The sequence below is a fragment of the Pipra filicauda genome, unplaced genomic scaffold (assembly GCF_003945595.2).
Source record: "Pipra filicauda isolate LSUMZ 115617 unplaced genomic scaffold, ASM394559v2 scaffold297_size1274073_pilon, whole genome shotgun sequence".
Taxonomy (NCBI): Eukaryota; Metazoa; Chordata; class Aves; order Passeriformes; family Pipridae; genus Pipra; species Pipra filicauda.
The window spans coordinates 707514-726259 of NW_024104417.1; the positions used below are offsets into that span (position 1 = coordinate 707514).

Consider the following 18746-nt stretch of genomic DNA (forward strand, 5'->3'; position numbering starts at 1 on the left):
TGCACAATTGTTGTGTCACCTTTGTTCTGCAGAGATCTAGCAGGTTCTGCAGGTTTTTGAAATTGCTTAAGATTCCTTTTGTCAACAGGCATAAAAGCAGCAAGGCTTTATGTGAGTTCAAGTAATACTGGGTGCAAGCAAGCCCCTCCAGGTCTCCCATCCAAGCTCGTGTCATACTCTTCTTCCTGAAGACAAGTACCTTCTACAATAAGTGGCATCTCTGAAAAACTGGTGTAAGCAGACTGAAACATCTGAGTGCCTACAGAGTATTTGTAACACATTCCACACATTTCATCTGGAATAAAATACATTACTAGCTGCACACAAAGACTTTAATGGGAAACTTAACATTCAGGTTATAAATTCTGCTGCACTGATAGCGTGACTGGTAATAATTTCTTACAGTGATACTTTTTCAAAGACAACCCAAGTCCTCTGCAGAAGCACAACTAAGAGGGGAAAAAAGAATAAAAGCCCCAAGCAAATACCTCTACAGTTTTTGTTTTCTATGGAGCACTGAAAAATCCAGCTGCTGGAAAGGCCAGTGAAGTTGGACCAGAGCAAATCTGTGCCATTCCATTGGCACTGCATTATATCCTGAACAGGAAAACTGGCAGAGGTTTCCAGTACTTCAGCCCATAGCAATTGCAAATGGATTTAATTCTAACCACACCTTCTGCTTCTGGGAAATCTCTATCCTCCTGGCACTTGTATATGATAAAGCTCAACTGCTCTAAGCAATCCCACTGAAATCTGAGGGCAGAGTTTGGCCTGTTCAGCAGGTTCCTGAATGCCATTCTTTGAGATATGAATTTGCCATTCTAATGAAAAACACCTGGGGCCAAGTTTTCAAAGGGATCTAAAGTACAGCCTTTAAAACAGACTCCTCACTTTACAGCAGAGGCTCCTCCACCACCATGGAGTTGAGGAAACAAATGCAAAATTACTGGACTTGAATACAAAGTTATCTTTGCTGCAATTGCTTATAGTCACGGAATTGATATGGAGGACACTCAAGAGCTGCTTCCTTAACTTCAGCATTCAAATGCCAACTGTTCCCCATAATGTAGATTTCTGGAAACTAAACTGCCAAAATAGCTTCAGAAAACTTGTGTAGGCTGTCAAACAGTATCATCCCTGCCATATCCTAAATCCTTTCTATCAGCTTACGCTTTAATTAGAAACAGTGCAAGGCACGAAGAAAAACAAAGATTTAGAGTGCCAGACCATGAAGCAGATGAGAACATATTTAGTTCTGATTCTTTTTTTAAGACTCAGAGATACCCACAGAGAGGTTGTGCTTAACACTTTCTTTGCTGGAATGTAAGACAATGTCCCTGAAAACCTGTAAAAAGAAGGGAAGCTATCATCTAGAGAGAAGGAACCATCAGCTGAAGAAACTACAGAAACTGAAGAAAACTAAACCTCATCTACCAAAAAAAATCTCATAAATTAAATTCAGTTTTCTTTTTTGGGCTCAGGAATTGCAAATGTATTTAAATGTGAATCTTCTATTTAAATACAAAAAAAAGACTTCATAGCACTGTATGCACATTCAGTAATAATTTATTAATTGATTTTAAAGGTAAATTCTGATTTTTTCCTGATTTCATGTAATCTTTGTGTAAACAATGAAAAATAAATTAATCATGGCACTTTGCAAAGGACAAAGGCAGACTTTAGTTTTGCTTTCTTCCCTCCTGGGACCTCCTCTGTCTTTCAGCTGAGTCCCAGAACACAAGAATAGGGAAAAAGACAGGCTAGGGTTTTAAAGGAATAAACCCTCAGTAATGGCTGCCCATTGGAGCATTACTTCTTTCCTCAAATACACTTCCATGATCAAAAATAGTAATTCCTCTTTTAGGGGTGTGTGCCATGTTTCTCTTGGTTTTTGCTTTCATTAGAACAAAAAAGCAACCTCAAATCATGATTCAGCCCATGTACAAAATATTTTTTCAACAGCAGATCCAGACCCAACACAGTCCAATGATTCATACTTCACTTTTAACAATGCCAAACATTAACACTGATTTAAGGCTGTCTGCAAATCCTTACACATCTCCCTCATTAAGGTTTCTGGGATGACTGAGAAAAAAGAAACATGAAATACACTTGTGAAACAGAGTTTAATCTGGATGGTATGTTACGTGTACTATACACATCAATACTGTATAGTGCCTCCTCCTCCATTTTTGAGAAGGTATTGAAAGATATGCATGGCAACAGACAAGTCTGTGTGCTGATAATTTCTTACTGGTCCCTAGGGCAACTACACAAGTCTGACAGAAGAGACTTTAGCTAAGCCTTCATTTTAAAATATATCACACAAGAATCTTAACAGTAACTGCTAGAAAGCTCCTAAGTTATTTCAAGAGTAATTTTAAAGATTCCTAAAAAAATGAAGAAAGATTCTGTGTTGTAAGCATTGCTACATCTATCCTCAGGGTCTTGTGATAGAGGAAGGTGTTCTACCTTTAAACAGAACAAAGACACTTTTGAGCCTTCAGAGCAAAGTAGCTCAGGTGATGTTGACAAAGGCATCCTGTATTCTGGCCTTGGGGCAGCAAAGCAGTGGTTAATAAGCTTTGATTACTAAGTTGACTTTATTTAAATGCTTGATTTTTATAGGCAAACATATTATTATCTCCCATGAACTGTAGCATGGGGATTTTTTTTTTTTAAATATGCTTTACAACTGATCTGACAAGTCAGGCTTGCTCCTCACCTAGCAGCCTCCCCCTATGGTTAGATATGGATCCTTTAGCAACAAAAGCAAGACCCTTTCTAAATCAGCAGAAAGGGAAACACTCTCTTGCACACTCTTCTTATTTAAGAACATGGTTTTGCCCTAAAAAAAGTGACTGCATTACAACTTCTATCTGAAAAAATTATAGGCTTTGCTTAGGCAAACAGATCCCAACCATAAAGAATAAGGTGTTTTATTTCAGGCAGATTAGAGGGTCTTAAATATTGATTTGATCTATGCAGTTAAACACAGCAAGGTAATGCACAAGAGAAGCAGCAGTGGCTAACATCTGCCTCTCTACAGACACACAGTATTTCAGAAAGTTGCTAGGAATAGATGGGTAACAGCCAAATTCTAGGCAAATTTTCATTGGCAATCTGACTCTTCCCAGTAATGGTCTGCCACAAGATCTTCTCAGCAGGCCTTTGAAAAAGTGGGTTAAATGCAATGTGTTTAACACCACTAGAATATTTTGTGACAATGGTCAAACAAATTAATGACAAGCACAAGTCAGAATGGCATAGAGATTAAAAAGAGGGGAAAAAAAAGGAAGATAGGCCTGATGGTTTTCATACCTTGCATCCTCAGGAGATTCAGCAATTAAGTGGTAGGTCCTATCACCCATTATTAGATCAATACCATTTTCTTTGCCTGTATTATCAACAATCTCTCTGCAAAAGGAAAACACCAAGATTGAGCATTACAGATTATGAACATTCCGAAAATTCTGTTCTGCTGAGAGGCTCACAAACTACTGATGCTTAAAACAGCAGCAGTCAGCCTTCATCAGGCTCATTTGCAAGACTCACAAAGTGATTTATCAGACAGCATTAATTCACCAAACTACAGTTGTGTTTTCTGTCTATACAGTACAAATGTTCAAACTATTAGGAATGTCGCTATACCAAGTTGCCTATTCTGTTACCATTTTAACAAGAAGTAATGAAAAAGTAAAGCATTATCAAACCTCAAGAGAGGCAGGGATGACTGATTTGAGAAACTGATATACTTCTGAACTGACTGCATAACCAAGCGATTTTTGGAGTGGTAAAAAGAAAGCTCTTGAAGATTAAAAACTAAAAGCAGACAAAGCCTGGATTAGTGATTCTGTGTGGTTGTGAGTCAGCATAAAGACAATTCCAAACATGACTTCCAGAAAAAGCTGAGCACTCTATGCTAAAAATGACATCTTTCTAATTTTTAGTTTGGATATCTAAGTATCAACATATTGAACAATTCTGAACTACAGAACATGAGATTTTTTAAGGAGTAATTAAAGTATTACATTAGATTTCCCTGAAGGTTAAGAAAGCAACTTAAATTTCTTTTTTGCTGTTTTGCTGTATTTGTCTGAAGCTTATTATTTCCTTAACTAGCTATATTTTCTTATCAGCTATACTATGTTCATATATCTCTATCCTATAAGAAATATATGCAAGCTCTGCTTATTGGGCTCCTGAGGACAATTTATCTGCTATCAAAACAAAAAGCTGTAATTCTCTACTGTTTTCTTTAATTTGGTTTCCTTCCCTCCCAATAACAATGTCCAACAGAACACCTCCCTGTCCTGTGTTTTAAGTGAATCAGCCTAAGATTTTTTAAATCAAACAGGGTCTCTAATATGGAGTGGTGAAATATGTAAGTAGCATGGTAGGTTAGAAATGCACTCAGTAAATATTAAAATTACCTAGAAAAGCTATTGTTTATATCTTATGAAATACAATTCTTGAAATACAAGTCCTCTTACTTTTTCTTTTAGCTATTTTATACACAAATGCTCATTGATTGAACCTACAGTTCAAGTTAGGTTCAACAACCTTCACCTGACAATTTTAAAGGTACGTTCAGCAAAGAACTTCTACAGGGCACAGTCAATGAAGCAATGTGGCAACAACAAAAAAAAGAAGGATTGAACGTATCAGAAAAATATGCTAAATAAATGCTATTGCACATGAGATAGAGTGAAATCCAGTTTCAAAAAAAAAAATAAAAATGCAGTAGGAACTTCAGTTTCTATTCAGATTTACTTGACAGTGAACAGCTCATTGCTTTTACAAGGGCAAGTCAGGATGCTCACTGAAACTATTTACTGTCCTGCCTGAAATCAGGCTCAGGCCAGGACTTCCAAAGAAAAGATTAATCTGAGATCTCAATTTAGTTTTAAGTTCTCTGTTAAAGTACCAAAATAAACTGGATAGTTGCAGATTACAAGGTGCAAAGTGGAATTGAGCATTACAAACCATTTCTATTTTTCTCTACTTTGGACGAAAGCGTAGGTACACTTTATACAGACTGAGACTACCAATGTTAGCACACTTTAATTTTTAAATTAGCTAGACAATTTAGAAGGAAAAATACTATCCCTTAGAAAACTTTTTTTAATGCATGCTTCAGGAAGCATAGAATTTTAAGGCATAAGGAACTGAGTTAGCAACACATAAGTTATTAGATTTAGTAATTCTGTTTTTTTAATATATGCATTTTAAAGAATTTTCCACACTACTACAATTATTTCAAACATGAAAAAAATCTAAATACAGACAGAAGATTCAGCTTTGACCCAGGCAAACTTCAATATATTCAGGGCCTATTAATTCCACCCTCCCCATTCTAGGTTTGCCTGCAGCTACAGACTTGGCAACATGTCCCAGATTGTCTTGGGAATCATTACAGACTAAGTAGGGCCTCCAGTCTGAGAGAAAGCATAGATGGGTTCATTATACCAGCAGTTTTCTAAAGTATCTGGCACTGGCTTAGCTCTGGAGCACTCTGTAGAGTTAAAAGAGAGCCAGCTAAGGACAACACTTGCTTTCAATAACTTCATCATACACAGTCTCATGCTTGCATTCACACAATTTGTAGGCAGGGCACTCAATGTCTTCTCAGATTAGGCTCCAAGAAGTACTTAGGAGGAACCATGGCTAACATATAAAACCATATAAACCTACTTGGCAGTTCGGACATCCATGGCACCCTTTAGCTTTTCTTCACTGTCATTTTCAAAGTACATCAACCTGGACTGTCTGAGAACAAACCATCGTTTCTTCCAGTTCCTTCTGGAAAGTGTAGATGATCCACCCCCCTTTTTATGAAGCCAACCCTGCTTAAGTGCTTCCTGCTTGGAACGAAACCACAGGAAGGTCTCATCTTTCAGGACACACCAGCGTCGCTTCCATGTGTTTATTAAGCCACCTGGCAAGAGAGACAAATGTAGGTTTATATACGGTTAAAACAAACAACTATATTATAAAACAGAAGCTGTGATCACACCAAAACTGGAAGATTCTGACCAACAACACTGTAGTTAAACTGAGCCTCTGCTGTAAGCCACAATGCTCATTTTTGCATATCCTTATGGCCACCAATATTGTTGTCAATCTAAAACCCTTTAAATTATAAATTATAATAAGTCTCTATATTACAAAAATATATGTAACATATATATAATTACATATACATATATACAACATATATATAAATAATAAATTATCAAAAAGTCTTACTGTAACATGAGACTAATCTTTAACACTGTTTTCAATGTATTTCAATGATAATCTAAGAAAAGTTTACTGTTAAACTCTTTCCTTTCTCCAGGTTAGTGGAAGGTAACAACATTTACCTCAAAACCACAAAATCTGGCAAAGCTACATTTAGAGTAGGAAACATACCAGTGGGAACTCCGTCATACCAAAGTGGTAGACAAGGTACCTTGCACTGTAGTTACATAACAGTCATTAAAAACCTTAACCAAGCCAATATACTCCTGTGATCCCACAAAAACTTCTTGCTTGCTATGTCAGTAAAAGCCCTGTTACTGACTACTGCATTATTTTTCACACAAACATAGCAAACATTCATTACTGTTCCTATTCCAGGAAAATAAGCTATGTTACAGTGATGAATATCATACAAGGATTCACGGAGATTATAATTTACTAATCAATCATCAGAAGATATACCCAACAGTTTTAACCAGAGAACTGCTGTGTATGTTCTTTCTGAGTCTCTCACACCCTTTTGCTACACATAACCTTTTTTGTGTCTTCCAGATCCCAAGTGATATTTGACTAAGGTCAATAAAATTGATCTGCAGTGTAGAATGCTGTCTATGTTACAAGGTTTTGGAAGCGAGAATCTGATTTCCTCAAAATTTGAGGTCAATTGGTACAATTTGACTTCATGAGTTATTTTTCTACATTTATACTGAATATTCCATTGTTTGCGAGCCAGCGAAGATAAAATGAAACAGAGGAAGCCCAAAATATTGATCTTTCTTTGCAGAGGGGAAAACCACTGATTTAGTGGTTTTAAACCACTGATTTAGTGATTTAAACTCCTGCAGAGGGATAAGCCACTGCAAGTAACTCAATTTGAGAACAGCTCAAATTAAATAAAGTCACTTTTCATCATCCTTTCAAAAATAAGAAAATGGTTTAACTCTACAGGAATTGGAGTATAAAATACAATAAATATTTCTGGTTATTTTGTATATCTAGCAAATTCTGATTCACCCAGTACCTTTCATGTACAGAAAGCTGTGAAAGTAGGGCAGGCTGACACAGCTATAGACTGAATCCCTCCGGTAGGAAAGTTCATCATCTGTATCAAACCTGGAGTCAAAATCTTCTTCACTGTCTTCAAACTACAGAAGAAAGGAAATAAAGATCAAAATCTCTCAGGAAAGAGTTTAGATAAGATTGGTTTAGAAGTCTCTAGCTAAAACATTTTATCATGTATTGCAACAACATGATTCCTCATTGTTTTTTATACATCTAACAAAGGAAGGAGTACTTTGTAGTAAGTTGCAGTTTAAACTGTGTGATTACACAACAAATACACCCAGGATGGCTCTCTGACTGGCTTTCACTGCTTCAACTGTAATACCTATTCTAGTGTTAAAGTTTTCCTTCTAAATAAGTCAGTGTTGCTGAAATACCTTTTCACTTGGTGAGACAGTCTCACTGAACTACTTGGTGAGTGGTAAAGGAAATCATATTCTTTCAAAAATATTTGTAGGAGTAAAGCCCACAATATTTTCAGTAAATAGCACTGAAAAGGAGATCCTCAGTATGACTGTCTGCTTCAATAGTTTTAATATCTGCCATCGTGTGAACTTTACTCTCCAAGTAATCTCAAAATATGCCTGTCATTTCAGGGACTTCTTGAAGCAGCTTATTTTCAATACTGTTACAACTTGCATGCAACTGAATCTTTTTTTCCTGAAATCGATTTCCCAACATGCTATCTGGTACCCCAGTAATAGTAACTTAAAATAATAACAATAACTTTGCTTATAAATGGCATCCAAGGTCATGCACTGAACTCAGACTCTAAGTAATGTGCAGTTCTGCATTATAACAGTTAAAACCATATCTGTGCAGAAGCCCAGGACTGCAAGTAGCATCTGAGCTACCTCTGACTCTAATGCACTCACCTCAGCGGCACCTAGATGGCAACAGACAACTATTTCCATATGCACTCTAAGCAAATCTAGCTACACAATGCAGACTTTTCTCAGAACAGCTACAGTGACTCTACGGGGGCACAGCAGGGAAAAAAAAAATCAGAAAGCACGTATCATTTATTAGATAATAAAACCAATGATACTTACAGAAGACTGAGCTCCTTCAGAGCTAAATCGGTATGCTCCAGAGCTATTGTACGTCCCCACTGAGCACCGGTAGTCTGGTGACCACTGGCTACTGTGCGAGTTAGAGAAGGTCACACTGCTACCAGAAGTAATAGCACCATCTTCATAATCGTCTTGGTCGTAATCGTAGTCCCCGTCGGGAGAAATAAGTTCCATAGAATTTGGGGGTCTACACGACACATTTTCTGGCATGCAGTATGTGGATTCACCGCTTGAAGAGTTGTGGAGACTGACTGTGTCATGGGCAGGAGGTATAAGCATGGTGTCGCCAACAGCAGGAATCGTTGGCACCACGGTATCATTCATATAGGGATCTTCTTCTGAGGAATCATCACTTGTTCTGATGCCACTGGTTCTTTGATCAGAATGGCCATGCTCACTCGGGTTGGGCGAATCCTTAAATGCATCATCATCAGCTTCAAAGCCCTCATCTACCTCCTCCTCAGGATATGGCTGGCTGAAGTTAAAATTGGGCTTTTCACTACAGGCATTTCCAGTCTGTTCAGTCAGCTCAGCAGGATACCCATTGCCCACAGAGAGAGACCTCTCAATGTTTCGGACACATTCGTCAATCTCATCAAAGTTCAGAGATTCCAGGAACTCCTGGGCTGCTCGACATGCTTCATCCTCCAGCCGCCGGAGCTCCTCATCTCGAAGTTGCTGCAGCCTCTGTAATGAAGCCTCTGTCAAGGACAGCTCCTGCTGCTTCTTTACACGCTGCAGGTCTTCGATTTCTTTTTCCAGACGCAGGATTTCTTCCACCTGCCTGCTTTCCTTCTGCTTCTCCACCTCTTGCTTCAGCTCTGCCTCCTTCTGGGCTTTCTGAATGGCGGCCAGTTCCTGCTTTTTTCTCTCTTCTTCAGCCTGCATATAAAATAAAACAAAACAAAACAAAATCAAATAAAGCCCCTAAGTGCAAGGTTCTTTCTTAAAATTTATTTCTAAAGCAGCATACTGCATCATGCTCATTCATTTAAAAGGCAGCCTACCTCTCTGTATCAGCAAGAAAAGGAAAGAAAAAGAAAAATTCAAACATGATTCCATTTGTTCAGATACTGGAAGGTCAAGTATATGCAGAAAATTCAATCTTTTCCAGAAATTACATGAAGCATGAGGTGAAGGAAATTTCCATGCAAACAACTGTATCGAGTTTCCTTTGGCTTTATCTGCCAACTCCTGTAATAAGTTTAGTTTAAATGCTACAGATGCCTTTTATTTTTTTAATTGCTGGGTTGAGATACTCAAACAGGACGGCTGAAAGCATTAGGAATATCATTTACCTGTTGGGCAAGACGCTCTGCTTCTTGCCTTTGTCTTTCCCTAGAAGTGAGGGAAGAGAAGCGGTTAGTCAATCAAGCTCAACATAAGCTCATCACATTCCTTTTCTAGAGCAACAGCTCAACTTACAGGGATCATCTGCCACATGGAAAAGAAAGCCAAAAATAAGGTCACCGTGAATGTTTGTGAATACGAAACTACTATGATAGCTACATGAATCTTTTAGCAAAAGAAGCAAAGGTTTCCAAAATCCCTTGATTTGGAATAGCCTGAAATAAAAGGCTATTTAGACCAACATCTAATATGGCACAGACAAGAGAGTGATGTAAGACAGTATAGTGCACCTTTCTTCCTCCTTTTTCCTTCTTTCTTCTTCTTGTCTCTGCTTCTCCTCTAGTCGCTCCCTGTAAAGACGTCGAGCAAGCTGGCCTCGCCGCTGCTTCTGAAGAACTATGGCTGCTTTCTTTAGGCACAGGAACTTTTTCCTTCCACTGAAGGCTCTGTAGTTCTTCTGTATCACAACCACATAGTAGAGAACCTTTCTATACCGCTTTCTGGGGGGGAAAAATAAAGAAGCAAAATTCTAATGAAACAATGAACTAAGGAGCAGTTGTGAGGGATCTTGCCGTGGTGACCTGCAATCACAGAATCACAGAATATGCTGAGTTGGAAGGGACCCACAAGGATCATCGAGTCCAACTCTTAACCCTGCACAGGACCATCCCCAAGAGTCACACTACGTGCCTGAGATTATCATCCAAATGCTTCTTGAACGCTGTCAGACTTGGTGCTGTGACCACTTCCCTGGGGAGCCTGTTCCAGTGCCCAACTACCCTCTGGGGGAAGAACCTTTTTCTAATATCCACCCTAAACCTCCCCTGACACAACTTCAGGCCATTCCCTTTGGTCCTGTCACTGGTAACAACAGAGTGCCTGCCTCTCCTCTTCCCCTCATGAGGAAGTTGTGGACTGCAATGAGGTCTCCTCTCAGTAATAGCTCTAGCTCTGTGATGGTTTCCCCACTGTAGTTCACATTCTTCTCTCTTTGAGAAGAAAGAGATTCTCTCATTGCTTTGACAGCACTTTCTGTGTCTTCATTTAAGGAGATGCACATTACCTGCCTTACATGTTCTTATCCCCCTGACATGGAGATGCTAAAAGGACAGCTCTGTGTGTGTGCACACATGAAGAGAAAGAATATACATAGATAGTCATCTCACATCTCTGAAAAGAAAGACCATCGACAGCAGGATAACTTTGTCATTAAAAAAAGGATATAGTTTTTAAGTAACATACTGGTCAGAATATAAGAACAGGGCTAATATACACATGAAAAGAAATTACCTCATTATGCAAACAAGCTTCCTTAAACTGTCCTCAACTGACTTGTAAAAAAACCAGAGAAATAAACAGATGGGATGAGTAACTCCACCTAACACATAATGCGTGAAGCCACGTAGATAAATGAAACATTAATCAGTAACCTAATGTCATGGTTCTCTAAGAACCAAACAGATTAGTTTTATTAGCCTTTTCTTTTCTCACCATGACGAAGCAAAGATAAATCATGATCTCAGCTGGTAACTTGGGGCCGCCCCACTAGGTGCCATCCACCATGGATCTAACACCATGGATTTAATGCCATGATACAATCCAATGGGTAGTGGCTGACCTCCAAATTTTTGCACTGTCCTATTAATTATATTAAAACTTTGTTTTATTCATGGGTATTTTCAGCTGGTATTTTCAAAGGCCACTTACCGTATTTGAATGCCCGGTCCTTAGAAAAAGTTAAGAATCATCTCAGAAGGATTGACATCCCATCCACTTATTTCAAATCCTGATAATTAATATTCTCATCTAGTAACTTACCGGGCTGCGTAACCTAAGATGTGTGCTCGGATAATCATTGCTGCCTTGGTGACTTCCACTTCTCGCTGTTTCTCCAACTTGTGTTCCAAGGACTCCCGGAGAAACACCTACATAAGAAAACTTCTGGTTTAACAACTTTTGGAGAACATTATATTTAAAGGACAGCCATGGTGCTGCCAATATTAGTTCAAACAGCAAGCCTCAGCTTTGAATTCAGAGACAAATGTACTATTTCCTCAGCAGAAAATAAAGAAAATATTTGTAGATGATCCTCTAACTTTGGATTTCAGTGGGAAACTGGAACTTTTAATTAGGAGCAGGGTTTTTCAAAAAAACCCCATAATTACTGGATTCATTGAACAGCCTTTCCCACCAAAGATTAACACAGGTCAGAGAAGCTGCAGGACTTATAATGAACTTCCCATTTTGAGGGACAGTAATACCACCCCAAAAATTTAGCTGTTCCACAGTCACATCAGATTGTGACTTACAAGCCTTGCTGCTTCCAATGACACTACTACAGGACTACAGAAGTAAACAGAAATGAGAGTGTTTTCATATTCATATTGACTTGACTGTGCTTTCCTGCTGTTACACAGAAAGAGCTGCAAGGGTCAGACACCCCACCACAGCCAGCCACTCTCCCATGGGCAGACTGCTTCCCAGGCTCTCTTCCAAGCACTAACCTGGATCACTCACCTGAACTGCCTAGTGCCTCTCAGAGGCAGCTTTAGCATGTGGCATTGACATACACTGAGCTAACACAGCTTATTTTACCTTAAATGAATAAAACTGCTTCTCGAGACAAGCAGGGTCATGGGGAAGGCAGCTTCCCTCTTCCACCTGCCTTGACATCTGCTCTTTACCACACAGTCACATACTGGTGAGCTATCTGCTGTCAGCGCTTTTTGCAGCTCTTCTCAACTTCTCTTTTTTGAAGGCCAAGTCTGCTGGTATCAGCTATAGGTGACAACAGCCTGGCATGCCTAACACATGGGCAGCTGAAAATAGCCAGTGCAGTGATATGTTGATTAAACAGGATGAGAGCCAGGCTGCACACCACAACATGGCAATAAGGAAAGCTCATGGATAGGGTGGGATCTGGTAAGGGAGAAGGGCTGTAAAGACATCTAAAAGCAGGAATCTTTCCTTGAAGTGTTTTAGGTTTTCTCTTGCTGTGAAAAAAAAAAAAAAAGCACCAACCTAAAAAAAGAACCCCAATGGACTTCTGGGGGTGTTCAAATGCAAAAGAAGGTAGTTTTCCCTCTGCATTTACGTGAAAAAAAGCCCATCATCAAAGCCAAAGCAGCAGCACTCTTGAGGAGAGGCACAGTTGTGAGTTTTGAACAAAACTAGAAAGAGACTTTCTAGCACAAATTACCCAACAGTAAGGAACATAAAAAGTTCCACAGAAAGTCTCAGAGTTCCAATGTCCAAGTTGCACTGGGCAGCTCTTTCTATACAATATTTTTACTAGTGGAAAAAGCCTTTTCTTTCACTCAGTGGGCAATGTTTCTTTGCTCTGAACACAGTAGCTTTAAAAACACACCAAAATTCTGCTTCAGAGAGGCATTTGGCTACTTCCTGAACAGAAATGGATGTTAGGCAGTTGTTAAGCTCAGGTTAATGCCTTTTCCTGAGCAGGTGTATTGCAGCTGGAGATGTAAAAGAAAAAAAAAGTCACACTGAAGCTAAATCATTATCAATTTTAAATAACGTAGGGGCAGGAGAGTGCCCCATCCCATGTTCAGTCTGAAACCAATGCCCTCTTGTTTTCCTCTACAATAAGCTGTTTATGAAGACTCTTATAAATGCACAGGCAGCTCCTGGGGGAGGACGAGCCCAGGCCCCAGGGAAGTTACAACAGAACTTTGACTCCTGCCAAGGTCCTGACGAGCAGCTGATTAAAACAATTTCAGGTTCTGATAAATATATGTCCCTAAAATGCCAAAGCACTCTCCGGCATCCATGCATAAATACTGTCAACACACTATATCAAGAGGAAACACAGCCAAGCTCTGCAGCTGAATGTTACCACTGTGCTGTCTGTAAGCCATTGTCTACATAAATGGGATGGAAGATGACATCAATTGCTAGCAGAATATTTCATATTCTATTACAGTAACTGTAAAATGATTAAAACAACTTTCCCAACAGAAATCTGAGACTCCTTAAGCACACAGAACAGAAGAAACCCTTCAAAACTATGCAGTTCTCAAGAGAAAAGGATAAGGGGAAGTGTGTTTCATACAGAAATCAATAAGATTTTAAAAAATATTTTTGCTACCTTATGGCACTGAGAAAGGTTTTAAAAAACTTTTTAATATTTAGGAAATCTCAAATCTTGCAATGGGGAATCTTCTCTTGAGTCCAAAATGCTTGTGAAAGCATTTGTTAAAGTCCAAGAGCACAAATCACAAGCTGTTTTCTGAAATCAAACTTGCAAAATGAGCATGCAAAAACACCTGGATTGTTTTACTTCTCAAATTAAAATTTGATTATTTTAATTAAAATAATTTGATTAAAAAAAAAAAAAAAGCTCTGGGCTACATCAATGTCTAGTTTACCTCTGAAACAGATTCTCATATTAGAATGACAAACACACCTTGGAGCTCAACTCTGCCACATGAACACTGGCTAAAATTCCTTCCCGATTTCTGCCACTGAAGAGGCATCATGTAGGTGGGTTTACTAGTATGAGTGGAGCTCCCTGCAGAACAAAAGTGTTAGCTCACATGCTCCATATTTCTAAAGATGATAAAATCCAAATGCCATATTTCAACTTCTGATCCTCACCAGTGCTATCACTTGTGAGCAGTGACAGAAAATTCAAGTGGACTCTTTCTCCATGACTGAAATCACCAGTCAGTGTCTAAGTGCCTTGGACAGCAAATTCCTCAGCACAACCATTAATTGTTGCTATAAGAGTTTCAAGAGCACCAACAGGCATGCACAGCTTCTTTTAAGGCCAGAAGTAATTACCATTACAACTACATCTCTGCAGCTGTGCAGTCTAAATCCTATCCCCTCAGCTTTGTACAAGCACTAGTCCCACAATATGCACAGTCAGATTATTTTACCTTATTTTTTCCAAGCTGCCATTCAGTGCTTGTGTTGTCATACAGACGAAGTAGGACGGCACATTTTTCATTTAAATCTTCAGGCAGAGTTAAGTTTCTCATGAGGACTTTATACCTGGCAAACAAAAAGTATTTATTGCTTCATTTAAGTTCTATTTTTGCCATATTGTTTTTTTTTTCTTTTTACTTTTATTCCTCAACACAGGAATGTTGGCTTGGTACCCGTGATTTACAGCTGAAGTGCACAAGTCAGTGTGTTTACCTTTTATAAAAGTCTTGAAAGGGCCTCCGGACTGGGAAACCAGCCCTCCGAATCCTGACCGTCTCCAACATCCCAGAATAGCGCAGCTGGTTAAGCACCACTGTCTGATCAAACTGGTCTGGCATCTAAAATGAGCAGGTTCAAACCAACAGTTTTAATAGCAATGGTTAGAGATGTCAGGGGAAATAAAGAAAGGGAAAATTGTATGAATCTGAAATGCACAAAGGCTTAAAACTGACTACACAATGTCTTACAGGATATTAGCAGTTCTGAGCATACAAAAATGTATCTACAGAGTGAAAATCACATGGTAATTACACAATATCGTTTCCACAGACACAGCATTTACAGTCATTTAATCTAATCAGCTCTCTCTTTCCATTTCATGTATATTTGCAGACCATTGTTGTGCAGGAAGAAACAACAGGAAGATGCACAGGCAACTAAGAGGTCAACAGCTATAAGCTTGACTATTTTGCTTCTTAAGCAATTGAATTTAAAGTCCCTGTAGATGATTCCAAATGTTGAAGATACACAAATAGAGTGGTATGATTTTAATAAAAAACAAAACCAGAAGGACAGAAAACACTCAATTTTTAGTATATTGACAATTATCTGCTATGGACAGGGAAGAAAATTTGCCAGTGGTACCCCAAATCTTTAATAAGCTGTATTTAAAAGAGTTTCTATTTGCTGCTAAACAGTAAAAATATTCCATTCTGTAAACAGAAAAAAAAATCTGCTTATCTGAAGTAAGTTTCCCTTAGTTTGCCTGAAGTTCTTTCAGCATAATTTTTCATTTAGAAAGCAGATAACCCCACAGCCACTCAGTTACGAAAACCTGTGAATACTGATCAGTATGATTCTGCTGTTGGGAGCCTCAGCGATCCTGTCATCCCATCCGAGAATCCTGTGGGTCACCTGTGCTTTCACCATCCTTTGAGGTAAACCAGCCACAGCCATGCAAAGCTACTCAAGATAGCACTAATTGCTGCCTGGCAAAGCACGGGCAACCCCTGTACTGAAATGCCACATGTAAATAAAACATTTAATTTATCAACATGATTTATCACCATCCACTTTAAACCATCATCTTACCCTCCTGCACAGTCATTTGCAGGGCTGCAGTACAGTGTTTAGTATTTTGCAAGAAGTTCAGACAGGGGGATCTCACAGACACAGTCGGGGGTTCACATAAAGATCTGAAGGTCTTCAGTGACAGGACAGCAAGATCAAGCACTGGGCAACTATAAGTCAGAGGACTCTCTTGGTATTTATTGACAGGCTTTAATCATGCCTCTTGTTCAACTTAGCAAATAAATTACTCCCCCAAATTCAGGAAAGCACAGACTCAAAAGTTCATTTCAAATATCCAGTATAACCTTTTCGATCAGTGCCTTTATCCACAGAACAAAACACTACATGCTAATAATGACACCTCTGAGTTGTCAATTAGTTAGCTTCAAAAATTTTGATAGATTGGCTTCTACCTGCCTCCTTTAAAAGACAAAATGTCTAAACAAAAAGTTTGCTATTGCTCCTTTCATTAATTTGTTTTCTGGAGCAGAGATGGGAGGCTCCTCTGCAGATGCAGCAGCCCTTCTGTGCTGAGCTGTTGTAAAGCTGCACAGATGAATGCTCCCCATCACTCACTGTTCCTCCAACAGAGAAAGACTTTCCAATGGAAAAACACCACAGCCTGGCCCTTCCTCCACAGTCAATAGCACTGAACAAAACTGAATAAACATTTGTGTTCTATAAAGTGGCTGGTTACCTCAGTGGGCCTTGTCCTGCCTGGGGTAATTAACGCTCCGTGTGTGCCGACAGGACCCAGTCTGGTGCCAGTGGGCAGACCGGGGCTATGGATAACATCAGCCACTGCCAGTAGCTCCTTTTGCCCTCTCTCTGAGACAGCATCCAAAGGACACTCTAGAGCTACCTCAACTCCGGACCACTCTGGCTGTTGTTACATTAATGACACTGTTATAATGTGATTTAATGTTTTATTTCAATACCCACATGTATAAAAAAATGAAAATTCCAAAGGGGAAAAACGCCTCTGTGAAAGATGCCAACAAACTCATCTTTCTCAACAATGTGTTTCACTTGAATTTTGTCACCACGAGTAAAATATGCCATGAGCAAAATCTTTGTATTTTAGTGAACACACAGCATGAATGCTTACAATGAGGATATTGATATTGTCATGACTGGTATTGCCAACAGTGTTTTTTATATGTCTCCACTTTAACACAGCCAAGTGACTGCTGTTAGTTAGGGAACTAGCCTGGCAAAGCTGCCCTTTGCATGTCCATGCACACGCCTGTCTGCCTCTTTCTGTGCACATGACTGATGATGCTTGACAGGAAAGGCAGGGAAGGACATAGATATACACACAAAAATCATAATGAAAAACATTCACTTTTCAACTTGTGTACCTGAAGGATGATGCTTGCCACAAGTGGACACAGGTCAATATATCTCTTTTTCTTTAACAATAAAATTACTTTTAGTCCATTAACCCCCCCCAAACTCACTTGCTCAAAAGGTGACATTCTTCATGAGACTTGCAAACACAACACTATTTTTGCTGCGTTGAGGTGGGGAAGCAGATGCATAGATGGGAGTGGGGATACAGCAAAGCCAGGCAAAATGCTAGTGACATGACAGATGTCTCTCTCACAAGGCAGCGTTTCCCTTTGCAAGAGAGCACCTCCCACTTTAAAAGCCAGATGGCTGCCACACCACCTAACCCTTTTATTGTCACCCCCAGGCACTTAAAGAGTCAAAAGTCACTCACACAGCTGGCTTGAAAACTCATGTTACTGTTTTAAAAAACTTTTTTGGGTCACAGAGGAAGAGGTAACATTTTCGTAACATTTTTCCTGTAGCTACAGAAATTTGAAACAGTCCTGCTCTGTCACCAGAAGGCGGGCTAGTCACACAGACACCTAATTTCAAATACTTGCATTTTTAAAGAAAACCATGAAACACTGCAAGAGATGTTAGCATGGGATCAATGCAGGGCAACATAAAGACCATTGCAATTTTAATCACATACTCCCATCACTTTACATTGCTAGTTATTTTTAATTACTCACAGACACAAGGCTATTAAATTGGAGAGTCAAATCCTCCTGGCATATCATTGGAATTACATCTGCAACAAGTATGGCTGCTCTGAGTAAACCAGGGTGGCAGTAAGAGATGTGCTGGACTCATCTCTTGTGTTTTCAATACGGAATACTAGAAGATACCCCCCATTGCTTGGGGGTTTTTGACTGAGCCATCACAGCGGCTCCTCACTCCTCAGTATGGAGAAGAGCTGCAGCTGGTCATAGAGGGAGCCAAAACCCTAAACACTGAAATGCATCCAGGGTTTCCCATATCTAACAAAATCAAACAGAAGTAACAAATGCAGTCCCATATATACTGGCAGCCACAGCAATACAGCAGATCCAACTTACAACTTGCCAAAACTCAGGTAGTTTTACTCTGTGGATGAAGAGGATTTCAGCCTCAATCATATAAACACTTGCAGGCAGGGATAACTTTAAGCATAACTTCAGTCAGAAGGACTCCTCATAATTAAAAAAATCAATTGTATGTGCATTTATTCAACCGGAGTGCAAGTACTGCATATGCCCCACTACTGAACTGCGGATGCTTCTAAGACAGAATGATGTCCCATCTTCACTCCAACACTGCTCAGTGCAGCACTGAGTTAAATTTGCATTACTATAAAATCTCCATGCCAAGGGTTACCTATGTAGCTGATGTTCAGCCTTCTATCTTTACTCATGCTCCTTCAGATTTCCTGTGGTAAGCAAACTAATTTTCCAAAATGATACAGGATGG

The 18746-nt window shown here is 39.3% G+C and overlaps 1 protein-coding gene across 3 annotated transcripts in view; it reads right to left on the reverse strand.

Moving 5' to 3' along the window:
• The window catches only part of MYO10 (myosin X), a 160796-nt gene that overhangs the window by 15014 nt on the left and 127036 nt on the right, over positions 1 to 18746 (reverse strand). For all 3 annotated transcript variants that reach the window (XM_027738990.2, XM_027738991.2, XM_039383052.1), the window contains 9 exons: positions 14889 to 15013; positions 14627 to 14741; positions 11547 to 11653; positions 10019 to 10228; positions 9677 to 9716; positions 8358 to 9260; positions 7265 to 7388; positions 5695 to 5938; positions 3322 to 3417 (listed from right to left, as the gene is read on the reverse strand). In XM_027738990.2, coding sequence (XP_027594791.1) covers positions 3322 to 3417; positions 5695 to 5938; positions 7265 to 7388; positions 8358 to 9260; positions 9677 to 9716; positions 10019 to 10228; positions 11547 to 11653; positions 14627 to 14741; positions 14889 to 15013 — 1964 coding nt within the window. The remainder of the gene's footprint in view (positions 1 to 3321; positions 3418 to 5694; positions 5939 to 7264; positions 7389 to 8357; positions 9261 to 9676; positions 9717 to 10018; positions 10229 to 11546; positions 11654 to 14626; positions 14742 to 14888; positions 15014 to 18746) is intronic.